At 52.2% G+C, this 15,221-nt stretch overlaps 1 protein-coding gene across 2 annotated transcripts in view; it reads right to left on the bottom strand.

The window, feature by feature from the left end:
• The window catches only part of Acvrl1 (activin A receptor like type 1), a 16,953-nt gene extending 4,121 nt beyond the window's left edge, over positions 1–12,832 (bottom strand). Inside the window, exons 1-10 of one of the 2 annotated variants that reach the window (XM_031356175.1) lie at positions 12,744–12,832; positions 12,274–12,409; positions 6,878–6,979; positions 6,134–6,379; positions 5,733–5,944; positions 5,447–5,546; positions 4,357–4,503; positions 3,850–4,125; positions 2,852–3,049; positions 59–189 (exon numbers count right to left, since the gene is read on the bottom strand). In XM_031356175.1, the coding sequence (XP_031212035.1) occupies positions 59–189; positions 2,852–3,049; positions 3,850–4,125; positions 4,357–4,503; positions 5,447–5,546; positions 5,733–5,944; positions 6,134–6,379; positions 6,878–6,941 (1,374 nt within the window). In that variant the 5' untranslated portion in view covers positions 6,942–6,979; positions 12,274–12,409; positions 12,744–12,832. The remainder of the gene's footprint in view (positions 1–58; positions 190–2,851; positions 3,050–3,849; positions 4,126–4,356; positions 4,504–5,446; positions 5,547–5,732; positions 5,945–6,133; positions 6,380–6,877; positions 6,980–12,273; positions 12,410–12,743) is intronic. The other variant, XM_031356185.1, reaches the window with a different exon arrangement.
• Positions 12,833–15,221: the final 2,389 nt, after the last annotated feature.

The raw sequence follows: 15,221 nt of genomic DNA, 5'->3' as shown, positions 1-15,221 counted from the left end.
CCATCCCACCCCGCCCCAGCCCAGCTCCGCCACAGCCCAGCCCAAGCTGAGACCTTACCGGATCTGCAGCCAGCCGGCTAGGGATGGTGGGGGTCTGCTGGTCAACACACACCACCTTTTTCATGTCCTCAAAACTGGGGTCATTGGGTACCATGTCATAGAAGGGTGGCCTGTAATCCTCCACAATGCCTGGGGAGTCAAGGGATGTGGGACAATCACTTGGGACTTAAGGAGTCCAAAGAGCACCCAGAGGATGACTTCCTGGAGCTAGCTGCTTGATTATATTGCTCCTGAGAGGGATCCTGTCGTATAACATAGCAACTGTACATATAGCTCAGAACTACTGCTTGTGTTTCACACTTCCCCAGTGTGTGATAAGTGCATTCCATGCTTTCCCATTCATCCTCCTGGTGTCTCTGTGTGGTACCACCCAAGTCACAAATGGAGAAACTTAGGTTCAGAAGCAAGGCTAGCCAGTCACGGCAGAGTCAGGACTTGAAACCCATCTTTTGGCTTCCCAGACTGGATCTTATTTCCATCTTGCTCAGCTGTCTTCCATCCTGGACCTGGGTACCACTCCCTGACTGATTATACTAACAGCTGCTGTTCCAGGGCGCTTCCTGTGTGCCAGACGGGGGTCCTTAGCGCTCTGCCAGAAAGGATCACAGTGGCCTATGGGGACTGTAACATTGTAGCTTCAAGTCATGAACCCAAAGAGGTTCAGAAAGTTTGTCTTTAAGGATCAACAGGTAGCAAGTGAAGAGCTGAGACTTAAGGCAGAAATCCAACACCAAATTCCATGATTCTGCTTTCTCAGAGGCATTTATGGTAGGTAGGGCTGGATAAGGCTCATAATAGAGACAACAAAGGACAGAAAACAAAAACAAAAAACCAAAAACCTCTCCTAGGAGCAAAGGGTTTACTCCCTGGTCCAAATAAGATATGCCTTCCATTAGGGAAGGCTCACATCCCCACAGACCCCACAGTCAAACAGTGTCCCCACCCCATGTCAAGTTATCCCGAGCCTTTTCTGAAAGGTGTGCCTGTGGTGTCAGAGCAGCCCCATGTCTCTTCCTGCTTCCCAACCCCAGGCTGCGTCTGTGACCGTGCAGGCCACAACCTCAATGAAGCCTTCAGCAGCTGTTCTCTCTGTGGCGGCCTTCCAGGCTGCCCCTGTGCCGCCAGAGCCCTAATCAGCGATTAGCAGAGGCCTGAGCGTGTCTAATGAGCCTTTAATCAGTGCCGGGGCTGACACCAGATTACAGTGTTTATAATGCACTAGGAGTCTGCGTGAGGCTCACAGAGCTTCCCCTCCTCCCCAGGAGCCCAAGGCAAATCCACCAGACCTTCCTTTCCTGCCTAGAGCCAGGCCAACTTCTTTGGTTTCATCCAGGTACCCTACCCCTTCCAACTCCAGCCACTTAGAGCTGACTCCAGCAGAACCCCCTGGGAGACTCTCTGGTGACACCTGGGTCTCTGCTGTCACAGATGACCACTGAGGAGCAGTGAAGTTGTAAAAGACTGGCTCCTGGTAGATGCTCAGGAAATGAAAACATCTCGTTTCCAAGGAGTGGGGCTCTAGTCATGCCCTGGGATTGTCTGCAAACTTTCAGGACTTCCAGCAACCCTGGTCATAGACAGGCTCCACAAAGAGTAACATTGCAGCAGCTAGCTGCCCAGTCAACCCGTGGTCCTCCATCTACCCCAGGGTTAAGAGGCCATCAGCCACAGGCCAGCACAGGCCAGCACAGGGCTGCATAGGGGTTGCACAGGCCAGCACAGGGATACATAGGGCTGCATAGGGGTTGCACAGGCCAGCACAGGGCTGCATAGGGGTTGCACAGGCCAGCACAGGGCTGCACAGACAGGTTCTTCTACAGCCTTTCCAAGTTATGGTCTCCTGTGGCAATCCACTGTGATAATGAGGTTGCAATAAGCAGGCAGCACAGATGCCAGATAGCTTACACATGAACAAAGAAACCAGGACCAACATTTAACCGCTACAGGAACAGAGAGCACTGGCCCAGAATCAGATGACCTGACTTAAGATAGCCAGCCATAATCCTGCATCTCTGTCTTTTCTTTTAGAAAATGGAATAATAATATCATGTAGGTACTCTTTCATTATGACCACTAATATTTAGCTTTAGGCAGTATTTGCCTTTTTTAGGCCTCTGTGTAGCCCTGACTGATCTGAAACTCGAAGTTTATATAGACTAGGCTGGCCTTGAACTTGGAATAATTTTTGGAGTACTGAGATTATACCAGCTTATAGATGTTGTTCTAAATACTTAGTTGGGGCCAAATTTACAATTACACTTTTTTTTTTTTTCTAATTTCAAAAATGAGGAAGCAGGCACGCTGAGGCTAAGCACTCCCCGTCATGACAAAACCTGAAACTGAGTCCAGGCAATCTGACTGACCAATGCCAAGGCCTACCAATGAGATAGAGCATACATCGCCACACACATTTAACCTCTGTGAATGCTAGCTTAGCTGCTTCCTGCCCCACCACCACCCCCACGCTCAGGATCAAAACCTGTGACCTTGAACATGTCTGGCAAGCGTTTCACCACCTCGCTACATTCCCAGCTCTGAATCTTTTTTTTTTTTGTCTCTAACTCAAGATTTCAAGGCCACATCCACACCCTCGCAGACTCAGACAAGGGTAAAGGCCACCGGTGCTAAACCAATAGGTTCACAGCAGTAAAAGAAAGCTAGGAGATCTAGTTCAAACCTCAGGTCAGCGGCACCAGCCACCCCAGAAAACCCGGTCTCCACATGTACACACACACACACACACACACACACACACACACACACACAAAACGTGCAGACAGTGGGCTCTCACCATTGATGATGGTCCGCCGGGCGATCTCCCATAGCACTAGGCCGAAGGCCCAGACATCTGTCCACTTGTACGACTCAAAGCAGTCAGTGCGGATCTGCTCATCCAGCACCTCGGGTGCCATGTATCTCTTGGTACCCACTCGAGGGTTGTTGCCGATGTCCAGATAGTCGCTGCTTTGCGAGTGCATCACAGCCAGTCCTGTGGGTGTTTGGCTTGTCAGTCCTGCTCCTCCACAGGTGGCCACTCCCTTAGTGGGGAGCCCAGGCAGGCTTTATATGGTCAGATAGAGTGAGGGTGGAAACAAGCAAACATAGAAGAGCAGGGCATGGGAGACCTGCTCTTAGATGCCTGGAATGCAGACAATGGCCTTGGTTGCTTTCTAGCTTTTTTCAAGGGTCCCAAAGACTCGACATGATGATTCCCATTTTACATGGTAGAACTTCCAGGTGTGTTGGAAGGAGCCATGTTCTCAGAGAGGTCAGGGTGAGATACAGGCTCTTGACACCCCATCCCTTTTGTGGAAGTAGCATCAACGTTGGAAAGAGTCTGGGCTAGAAACAGTTCATTTTGAGACAGGGTTTTTCTATGTAGCCCTGGTTATACTGGAACTCACTATATAGACCAGGTTAACATTACCTGCTTCTGCCTCCCGAGTGCTGGGATTAAAATCCCAGCTTGGAAACAGGTTTTTTTGTTGTTGTTGTTGTTCGTTTGTTTGTTTGTTTGTTTGTTGGGTTTTTGGTTTTTGGTTTTTGAGACAGGGTTTTTCTGTGTAGCCCTGGCTGTCCTGGAACTCTGTTGACTAGGCTGGCCTCGAACTCAGAAATCTGCCTGTTTCTGCCTCCCAAGTTCTGGGATTAAAGGCGTGCTCCACCACTACCCAATGGTGAAACAGTTTTTTAAAGCACCAATTAATTCTCTCCCCTACAGAGCCAAGCAGAGCCAAGCATGCAAGCTCCGCCCACAGGTGAAACCCCACCCCTTTTCCACCTGCTCACCCAGGTCTGCAATGCAACACTGCAAGTTGCTCTTGACCAGCACATTGCGACTCTTGAGGTCACGATGGGCGATGGCTGGTTTGCCTTGAGTGCCAAAGATCTCCACATGCAGATGCGCCAGGCCACAGGCCGCGGACACAGCTAGCCTCAGGGCCAACTGGGGCTCCAGTGTATGCCTCTGCAGAAAGTCATAGAGGGAGCCGTGTTCGTGGTAGTGGGTGATGAGCCACAGCTGCGTGCTCGAGTTCCGCGAGGTCATGTCAGAGGCGATGAAGCCTGTAAACAGAAGGGCATGACGGCTCAACCAAAGTACCCAGGAGGAAGGAGTGGTGAGAGGAAGGTAGGGCTGAGAGGCGCAGAAGGGGTGGGGCAGAGACTGAGGGCTGAAGCAGTCTGGGAGTCATTCAGGGTTACATCAATGCCCAGAGTTTGGGGTATTCCAGCCCTGAGCTAAGAAGGTTGGGATGTCTAGGCCTGGAATAGCAAACAGCTATTCCCCCAGCTTGCCGAGGATGTTGTCGTGTCTAAGCAGAACTGTATTGTAGATCTCCGTTTCCCGGAACCAGGACTGCTCATCTCGTGAGGAGAAAATCTTGACTGCCACACTCTCGCCATGCCACGAACCGCGCCACACCTCGCCATATCGTCCCTTTCCTAATCCGTGGCCAAGGGAAGAATAAGGACCACATAGTAGACACACATAGTCCTAGAAGCCCCACCCCAATTCTGCAATTCTTTTGCAGAAGATCCCATCTGCAAAATTCTGATTTTATTATTTTTAACTTTTATTTTTTTTTTAAGCTAAGGTCTCACTTGTCTGGCTGATTTGGAACTTGCTGTGTAGCCCAGGCTGGCTTTGAACTCACAGAGATCTGCCTGCCTCTGCCTCCCCAGTGTTGGAATTAAAGGCAAGTGCTACTGCCCCAGCTGCCTTTTAAAAAATTTTAAAATCACATTTATTTTTTTAAAATTTATTTATTACATGTAAGTACACTGTAGCTGTCTTCAGACATACCAGAAGAGGGCATCCGATCTCATTATGGATGGTTGTGAGCCACCATGTGGTTGCTGGGATTTGAACTCATGACCTTCACAAGAGCAGTCAGTGCTCTTAACCCGCTGAGCCATCTCTCCAGCCCCAAACCACATTTATTTATTTATTTATTTATTTAGTCGTGTGTGTGTGTGTGTGTGTGTGTGTGTGTGTGATACACACTAACTGGGATCACATATGGAGGTCGGAGGACAACCTGAGGGAGAAGGTTCCCTCCTCTTGCCGTGTATGTATGTGCCAGGGATTGAATTTAGGCCATCACACTCGGTACCAGCGCCTTCCCCTGCTGATGCTCTCCCCAAACCTGAATATACCTTTATCAACATTTTGTCCCAGCTTTGGGCTACCCTTGGCTTATCAGCTCATCCCTGTCCTTGCAGAAGGACCTAACCTTGGCCCAGAACCAACCCACTCCCTGCCCAACAGTGTGTCTTACTCTGGCCCAGACTGGACTCATTTGTGATTCTGGAAGTCAAGAGCTTCCTGACCTCTCCAGGTCTATGGGAGCCTTTGGTCCGCACCCCCAGCTCACTGAGTGCTTACCCACACACTCCACCAGCGCAACCTGCCGTGCTACTGTCCTCTGCACCAAGAAGGGGAGCCCGGAGCCACTGCCCGTGGTACAGTCGCTGTCCAGGAAGTCCTGGGGAAACCCAGTAGTTACTCAGCCGCTACCCACATCCACCACGCCTTCTCTGTTCTCTACCATTGCCCCACTGCTGTATCACAGCTTGGTTCTCGCTGTCATCTTTGGGTGACCTCTGATACCGTTGCTCCTGTCTACACCCCCATGCCCCACCCTGGGTCCCAGGTTGCCCCAGACCCATACCCCCAACATGCTGTCTCCCTGTTCAGATGCCTTCAGGATGAGACTGGAGTCGCCCAGGTCACTGTGCAGACCCCTCTGCTTCTCCTGCCTTCGCCGGACACGCCACAGGCCCAGAGCACCCAGGGCCACCAGGACCAGCAAGGCCAGCACAGGACCCAGGATCAGAGGCAGATGGGCATCTATTTCTGGCTCCTCCGAAGGAGTTTGGGTGGCTGGAGAAGGGGGACGTTGAGTCCCAGCTCCACCAGGCCGGTTCTCCTGACCCTGAGCCAGACCAGTCAGATCCCAGCATCCTGCCTCCCCACACCCTCTCCGTGCAGGCCGGGGCTCATGAAAAGAAAGCGGGGCAGGAGGAACAGGGTTAAGAAGAGGAGGAAGAGTGGGAGGGCCACCCAGCATACCCTCCAGCATCAGGGACACGTTGTGGTTGCAGAAGGACTTATAGCAACAGTGATGGTTCACAAACTCTGTGGGACGTCCCAAGCAGACCTCCTGGTTCAGGCTCCCGCAGCCCCGATGGACCTGGGGGTGCCTGCCCTGCTCTCGAAACAGCACCACTGTGCACCATGCCCCCTGGCAGGTTGGCCCCTTGCAGTGTGGGCTCTCACAAGTACAGTTCACCAGCTTGGAGGGCTTCGCCAAATCTCCTGAGGGACACGAGAGATTCAGGTGCTCCCCCCATCCCTTCTGATCCTACAGGCAAACCCCTCAAGCCTTGGTCCTTTAATTCCTCAGAGCCTTGTCCCTAGCTACACAGGCAGTGGAGACTGAGAAGCCAGCTTCTGTCCACAGTCTGCCTATACTGGGATCTCCTCTCCCTGCTATAGGCCCTGCCATGGCCTCTGATCTCTCCCTGATCACAGAGAATAATGAGCTTCCCCCCTTACTCTCTCCATCCACCCGAGATGTAGGTTCTATCCTGGAAGGAGCCTTAGCTTGCAAGTCAGTATCACTTAGATACAAAGGAAGGTGGGAGCAGCTGGGGGGCCTGGTCTATAGGACTATGTTCCCCGCCTCCAGCCAGGCCCCTGTTCTCAGTACCCCCCACCCCCTAGTTTTAGTCTCCAGCAAAAGCTGAGCTGAGCCCAGATAGCCCTTCCTCCAGATCCTAACTCCAGTCTCCACACTGCCCCTACCATACTCACCCCTGGTTAGGCCCAGGGCCACGAACAACATCAAAAGGCCCCTTCTGAAGATCCCCAAGGTCATGGTCCTTGGAGATAGGAGGAGAAGAGATGTGGTGAGATCTGCAAAATGTGATAGCTGTGGTGACCAAGGTCTCCTCCTACCAGGAGGAAATCACTGAAAGGGTTTTTGGGGGAAGGCAGGGAAGCCACCTCCCAACTCCTACGTCTGGCTTTAGGGCGGGGCCTGCAAGGGAAGTCCTGGTTCACTTCCCCATGGAAACCATCTGTTGGGGGTAAAGGGTGGAGAACTGCGTTTAAAAGAAGAGAGCCAGAGAGGACCAGGGCTCTGTGCCCACTGCTGGGTTCAGACGGGAACAGGTCTGGAGGGTTGCAGGCAGACAGAGAGAGCTACAGTAGGAAGAATGTCTCTTTCATACATAGCTCATCTCTTGTCCTCAGCCTCTTGCCCATCACCTCCAGCCTCCACCCCTGCCCACCCTTTCCCAGTGCCCCCCCACCCCCCAGCCTGGCTGCTTCAAACATAAACAGGCTCCTGTCCTCACTTCCTGCCATTCAGGGTCCCGCCAGGCTGGCTACAGGAATCAAGATTGTTTAGATTGAGGTCTGGATAGAACAGACCTGAGTCACGCACAGCAGGGAGCTCAGTGCAGGCTGGAAGAGGGGCGGGGTCTAAAGGGGTCACTGGAATGGAGATAACCACCTGAAGTCTGTGTGGGTACCTTACTCAGCTCTGGGTTTTTATTGTTTTTAAATGTATTCATTATTATTGTGTCTATCTGTAAGGGTTCTTGAGCCAAGGTGCAAGTGTGAAAGTCAGAGATAATTCTGTACAGCTGTTTTTCTCCACCTTTACATGGGTGCTGGGGATCGAACTCAGGTCACCCAGCCTATGTAACAAGGATCGTTACCTGTTGTACAGTCTCTTTGTGGCCCTCCTCTGCAGCTCTGGTTTTAAAGGAGAGAGTAAGGCTCATCCAGGGGAGGAGGCTTGTCAGATTCCATTAGAATTCTCTTGCAGTAACAGGAGTCCAACACAAGAGTCTAGACCCCAGCCGGGCGGTGGTGGTGCACACCTTTAATCCCAGCACTTGGGAGGCAGAGGCAGGCGGATTTCTGAGTTCAAGGCCAGCCTGGTTTACAGAGTGAGTGCTATACAGAGAAACCTCCCCCCTCCCTTCAACAAAACAAAACAAAAGTCTAGACTGCCTCCCCAAACTGTTCCTTCTTCCCTGTGTCCTGAGGCGGTGGGGTCAGCCCCTGCCTACATCCCTGGGCTTATGGCAGCCCGACAGTGAGTAGGTGTAAAAGGTCTTTTCTCCCTCAGAGCCATCCGATCCCCTTCTCTCTTCTCATTGTCCTGGGGGAGGGCTGCGGGAGGGCCAGTGGTACAGGAAGTGAAACATACTTAGAACTGAGTGTTTGACCTGGAAGAGTTGCCTGGGCTTTCACTCTGGCCTGGGCTTTCACTCTTCCAGAAAGCTTGATGGACACTGGTAAGAGACGTGATTCTGGTATGATGATAGTTCTCAACCCAGGACCCAAACCAGCTAAGCTGTACCACTCTTCCCTTCTCTAAGCCTCAGAGCCAGAAGATAGGGCTGAGCCTAGAGCAAGAGGGACCAGGGTTAGACGAGAACACAGACTTTCTGAATAGTAGGGTGTGCAGGCTGGATCCCCAGCTAGGGAACCAACACATGAAGCATCCTGTGAGAAGACACCAGAAGGCGGGAAGGACTGGTTATCCAGTCACTTAGACAACAGAGGCCCATGCTCTAAGCTTGGTACCAAACCAAAACCCAAGATGCTGAGGCTTTGGGGGCAGGATGTCTAGGGTCAGGCTGCAGGGCTTGGTGGACCGTTCTGGCTAGTGGAGGCCCTGGCCTTCCTGCCTGGGTTTCCTCTTCCCCAGAGGCCCAGTCTGGGGAAGGAAATAGAGACCTGTGCTGCTGCAGCTGTGTCCCAGCTTCTGCCTGACCTCCTGCCTCTTGCCCCTGCTGGTAGCCAGTTAGGACTCTGTGGGACTTCTCTGGGTAACTGCAGACAGGGCATGTTCCAAGGCTGTGGGCAGGAAGCCATTATCAGCAGACTTCACCTGAGATGGGAAAGGGCTGGCTGACAACAAGACATCTTTCTGGGACATGCGACCAAGCTTCCACCTCACTAACTTGCCTTTCTTCTGTGTATGGAAACCCCATGCAGTGGGTTAGCTAGGCAGATCCCCTGGTCTGTCAGCCACTCCAGGCTTCCATTCAGTCTGTCTGAGACAAGCAAGAAACATACTGGGGTGGGGCACAGTAAGCAGTACATGCCTGTGATCCAGCACCGTGGAGGCCAGAGATTTGGGAATACCACATGAAGACTTAAGATGCTGGGGCCAGTCCCAGTTATGTAACAAGACATGACTCCAAAAGTCAAAAATGAAGGGGAAAAAAAAGGAAGGAAGGAAGGAAGGAAGGAAGGAAGGAAAGGAAGGAAAGGAAGGAAAGGAAGGAAGGAAGGAAGGAAGGAAGGAAGGAAAGGAAGGCATGTATTGTAAACGGTTCCCCAGGGAATTCTGAGCCATTTGGGTGGGCACCAGGCTTTGAGAAGTGTGTCTGGCACAGAGCCGAACCTGTCTCCTATGCTTTTATTCATTTCACGGGACATTGCCGGATGGACAGATGGATGGAAGGGACTCTTAGTTCCTTCCCAGGTATCTCCCTATCTCTGTGGGAAGAAAGAGAATGACACAGGGCCAAGGAGTCGGTGACACTGCAAAGCGGGGGTGAATATGGGTGTGGGCGAAAAGAATCTGTTCTAAACAGCAGCATAGGGAGAGGTTGGCAGAAGCCACCCTGGTCCAGCCCCAGGAATGTGACAGACGGAGCTAACCACATCCTCTCTGGGGTTAAGCATGAAGTGGGCATGGGAGTAAACCTGGGTCTTAAGCTCCTCTTTTCCTCCTTAGTAAAATCACATGAAAAATCTCTTGCACACAGAAGCATCGCCACTGTTGGCCAGAAACCCCAGTTGTTAGACGACTTTCAAAGATTAACTTAGCTCGGAGAAGTAATAGCAGGCAGAGTGCTCGGAGTTCTCGCTCTGTGCCAAGCACTGAACCTCAGTGGCTTGTCTCTTTGGAGCCTCGCAACACTCCTACAGGAGACAGTGCTGAATGTGGTGTGGTGGTAAACTTACGTGGCCAACAACTAATCCTTCCTTAATCATTGCTCTTCCTCTGGAGTTAGGCGAGGCCCTCAAAGAGGCAAATGGGGTCCTGGTCTCTGCAGACATGAACAGTATGTCCCCCTGGTGTCAATGACCGGTGCCCTCCTCCCAATACTGTTGCCTAGAAACCACCTGCTCTTTGCCAGACTTCTCAGTGGGGACCTGAGATGTGAGAGGAGTGGGCCTGGCCTGTGCCTGTCAATCTTCCTGTTTCTATCAACAGCAGCACTCTGCCACCCTGAGACCATCCCAAGGCAGAGAAGCTAGATGGTAACTCAGCTATCTTCCACACTGCACTCACTGGCCTTCTGGACCCAGCCAGTCGCAGTATTCACCTTCACATTCCGGGCCCAGCCCATCATATGGCTGCCCTCAGTGTTCACCTGCATATTCTTTTAAGCCTATAGCGGAAGAATAGGATGGAACGGCCTGGATTTTAGAGTCTTAGGCATCTGTAATTGGTACGGCACAGTGGTTCCCCCTCATCTGAGGGTGATGCATTCCCCAAATCATGTTGGGTGCATGAAGCCCAAACTGCATGTCCTGTCCCCTTTACCTATTACAGACCTGTAATAAAGTTTAATTTGTATATTAGTTGCAGGATATATTAGCATTAGTAAGAAAACATGACACCCGCAGTAATACACTATAGCCTCTGTCTTTTTACTTAAAGGAAGCAGTGTGAAGCTTCTCGTTGGTGTACTGAGTCACCAGAGCTCCTAAGCTCGCACTTGAGGCCATTGTTGACTGAAATAAAGGTGTCTCCAACAGTCTGATAACCCTGACAGCTACAGGGTGACTAACGGACAGGTAAAGTGTACAGCATAGATGTACTGGACAAAGCGATGACTCACATGACAGACGAGGGGAGGGGAGGGGAGATTTCACTACACTCTGGAGACAGTATGGATTTCAACTTAAAAAAAAAAACCCTAGTTCTGGAAATTCCCATTGACTGTTTTCACACCACAGTTGGTTGTAAGTGACTAAAATCTCCTACAGGGGAACTGCAGAAAGGGGAGACTCCCGCACAGCACAGAGAACAACACACTGGCCCTGAGCGAGCAAGCACAGCTTCTGTAACATACAGCCAGGAGACCAGCATAAGGAGAGTGCCATTTCCCGGATGAGATGTATGAGAGTTACTCAGCTGTGTGGTAAGTGGCACAGGGCAAGCTCCACGGTAGCCAGGTGTGCTGATGTTGACCTGTATTCCAGCACACAGGGGCCCCCTGAGCCAGGGCAATCAAGAGGCTGACACTGAAGGGGGCGGGGGCTGAGAATCTGAGGCCAGCTCTGTATCAACAAACAAATGAACAAACAAACCCAAACCACCCAACCGTGGTGTCTCCTGACGTCATTGATTGGTACTCTTCTCAGAGTTGCTCAAAGCCTGAAGCTGACCCCTCTTCTACGAGCTGGGCACAGTCATCTCCCATCTGATAGGTTGTATGGGGATGGGTCGGGGCCAGGTTAGAGTAGTGAGGGTCCAGAGAGGAAAGACCCTAGACAGAGTCAACCGTGAAGGGTCAGGAAGGGGCCGAACTCACCCAGAAGCTGCTCATGTGTCTTTCTAAGGAAGGCCTAAGAAAGCAGCTAGCCCGGAGCTGTTCTCTCCGGAGCTGACTGACAGTCCGGATCTCAGCCTGGGGAAGGAAGGGCTAGGAGTCCCTAAAGGAGAATGTAAAGAACACCCACGGTAGGGGGATTCTGTGACCATACAGAGGTATGGGTTGGGGTGCCAGGTTCTTTAAGCAAGAGCAGTTCTAGGGAAAGTAGTGTCTATGAGGAGGTTCAGCAGGGAAGTCACTTCTAGATCAACAGAGCGCCTTGAAGGGATGTGGGAGCTCAACAGGAAAGAATCCTTTAGTCCCATTTTACCTTTATAGATAAGGGTAGAAGAGTTAAGCGAATGGCGGAGAAGAGAAGCTAAAGGCCTCAGGATACCTAGCAAAAAATGTTTTTGATTCCCCATCTTGATTCGACCTGCTCAGGTCGGGGGCGGGAGGGGGGGCCGGTAGCAGGCAGGTGTGTGTCCACAACCAGAGGACTGCTGGGCTGTTTTGCCCAGCTAAAACTCACCGTGCCACGCGCCGTCTGAAAGGTCTTTGAAATCCACTTGAAGGAAGAGTCCCCTGAGACCAGGGACAGGTCTCCCCGCCCGGCCCAGCGCGACCCCAACTCACCTTGGACGGGGCGATAGGAGCGCCGCCTCTCCTTCCCGGAGGCTGCCCGGGTCTCAGGTCCAGAGCCGGCCTGTGGGGCCGGGGAAGGGCTTGATCCGCGCGATTGACGCGGCGGCCTCCCGGGACTGGGAAGGGGCTGGAGCAAAATGTTTCTTATTCTAGCTTCTTCCTGCCTGGCCGGGCTCCACCACTCCCTCCTAATAACTCGTTTCCTATTGCCCAGCACGCCTCCCAGCAGCAGGGCTCGGCTCTAGAGAGCCGCAGACCCTAGTGAGACCACTCCAGCCCCTCCTGGCCACGAAAGGGTGGGCTTCGAACCCGAGCACTGGGGTCCCGTGCGTCCTGGACAGAACCCCAGGGACTGAGCTGGCTGCGGAAACGTCACTCTGGGCCAGGAGGATAGCGCACCCAGAGACAGAGATTCGGGAGGGCTTCAGGGAGGGACCTGCGCGAGATAGCGGCCAACTTACCTGTGCTCACTCCTAAGGAACAGTGCAGAGAGAGAGAGCTGAGTTTAGGCTGGGAGTGTCTGCTCAAGAGTTAGTTGGCTCCGCCTTTTGGACTCTCCAGTTGGCTTAAATCTTTTTGCCTCCAAATTCCAGCCCTTCACCCTTAATACTTTTGTTCCCTTCCGTTGTCCACAGTGCTGGCCATCAATGCTCAGCCTAGGGCTAAAGAGGCCCAGATAGGTCCGTTCTGAGTCATTCTGCTCTGAGCACCTCAAGGCCCGGCAGTTGTTCCTCTCCCTCAAGTCAGGGGTGGCCAGAATAGAGAGAAAGGCCTCCTTATCCTTTCTGTCCAGTCGGGGTGGGATCCCAACCACGGGATGGGGGCAGGGCGCAACTAACAGATGGAGCTTTAGAATTGGGGGCGTGGAACCTTGTGAGGCTCGGACTTGCTGCTGGGGAGTTGAGCAGAGGGCTCTGGGTAGGGAAGACAGGATGGTCTTCCTCTTCCTGATCAGCTGCACAGGCTGGGAGTGGGTGAAAAATCTAGGCCTTCCTGGGCAGGACTTGAGTTTTACTCTTAGCCTTGTGAGTATCCACACTGACACCTCCAGGGGCTTCAACCCCGGCTACTACTGAGCATGGTATGCAGTGGAGCATCTTACAAACGGAAAGAGATGGCGCCCATCTAAGTTCCTCAAGGAAGGGGTTTGTCGGCTAATATTTGAGAAGACTAGGGAAGGGGTGGCCCTAGGGCCCAGTGGGAGGACACAGAAGCAGTCTCTAAGGTGCCATGTCTGACATGTAGATTTTGCAAGATGGGGCAGAGAAACCCTACCCTTTGTCAGGAATAAAGGCTGGGGGAGAGAAAGACCGGAGGAGGCTCACACCGATCTCACTTCCTCTGCTGAGTCCCCCAATCCCCTCCTCACACGCCAGCAGCTTCTTGAATTGTGAGCTCTTCCAGAGTCCCGGCTCAAACAAATTTCAGGGTCAGGACAGACCGTGTCTTGCAGCCAATAGGAAGTACTATGGGATTACAGAATCTACTTTTCCAGATTGTGGTGGTCACTTTGTCACACTATATTAGCTATAGAACAGGGAGCCTGGATACATGGCTGTCTTCACACCCACTCTTCCTCCTGCCTGCTATGGCTTTCGGCCAACCTCTCTCATTCTCCAGCCTGTGACTCTCTGTCTTGAGTGGGACAGGCCCCACGGGACCTTTGCAGCCCAAGTCCAAGGCCTGCCTCCTTGGGAAGGCACAGCTAGGGGATCATGAGTAAGGTCAAGAGCTGGAGAGAGTGGCTAAGGGGAGTCAGTGGGGATGGGAGAGTTTGCAGGCCTGTGAAGTAGAACAGAGATGTAGCTTTAGGAGGTTGAAGAGAAGCTGTGGACAGGGGTGGCATCTTCCTCCTCTTCTTAGCATTCTGGACACTGGCTGGTGCCTTGGCAGCTCTTGTGAACCCAAGAGCTCCCAAAGCGCATGGGGATCCTGGGATGGGGGAGGGGGACATGGGAGGAGTGACACGGAGTTGGAGAAAGCACTAGGGCCTCAAGCCAATGAGGACATAGAAAAGGAATTACAGACTTCGTCCAAGTCTACAAGAATTAGTTGCTTACAGGGCCCAGCTGTTTCCTATATTCAGTGTGGACAGAACAAGATGAAATAGACCCAAAGAATTCCAATGTAGATCTAGGGACTCAGCAGGGTCTGAATTCCAATTTAGATCTCGGGACTTCCCAGCAGGGTCTGAAGCAGAGGTCTGTAGATCCTCAGAAGTTAGTGTGAGAACTTCAAGGAGGTCCTCTCTAGTGGCAGGTGACAACAATTTGATGCAGAGGCAGGGCGATGAGCTTTCCGGGACCAGCATTAACTTCTCAACTGTGTACTGTGTTTTTGTTTTGTTTGTTTTGTTTTTGAGAATGGTCCCTAAAGTCCTAGGCTGGCTGTGAACATGAGATCTTGCTGTTCCACCTCCCCAGAGTCTCTAGGATTCCAGGTGCTTGCCCCAAGCCTGGTTCAGGCCCCACTCTTTTTTTTTTTTTTTTTTTTTTTTTGAGACAGGGTTTCTCTGTATAGCCCTGGCTGAACTCACTCTGTAGACCAGGCTGGCCTCGAACTCAGAAATCCACCTGCCTCTGCCTCCCAAGTGCTGGGATTAAAGGCGTGCGCCACCACTACCCAGCTCAGGCCCCACTCTTAAAGGGACCAAGGCCAAGCATGTACAGCCATTCAGAGCCCCTGCTCGAGTTAATGCTCTGCTGCTGCCATCTTGAAATTCTTCATAGTATTCTTAATGGTGTTTGGGCCTTGGACACATAATTTTTGTTTTGCACCAGGCCCTGCAAAGTCCGTACCCCATCTGCATCAGGGTAAGCCTGGAGAAGAGCAAAGGAGGGAAAGCAGGAAGTGAGCTGGGCTCTGCTTCTCTCTCTGCAGTGATGGAGTGGAAGCTGGGCTCTGCTTCTCTGCAGTGATGGAGCGGAAGCTGGGCTCTG

Source organism: Mastomys coucha, unplaced genomic scaffold (assembly GCF_008632895.1).
Source record: "Mastomys coucha isolate ucsf_1 unplaced genomic scaffold, UCSF_Mcou_1 pScaffold11, whole genome shotgun sequence".
In the NCBI taxonomy this organism is placed as follows: Eukaryota; Metazoa; Chordata; class Mammalia; order Rodentia; family Muridae; genus Mastomys; species Mastomys coucha.
Note: the sequence above shows the minus strand (reverse complement) of the source record. Positions and strands in the feature narration are given on the sequence as shown.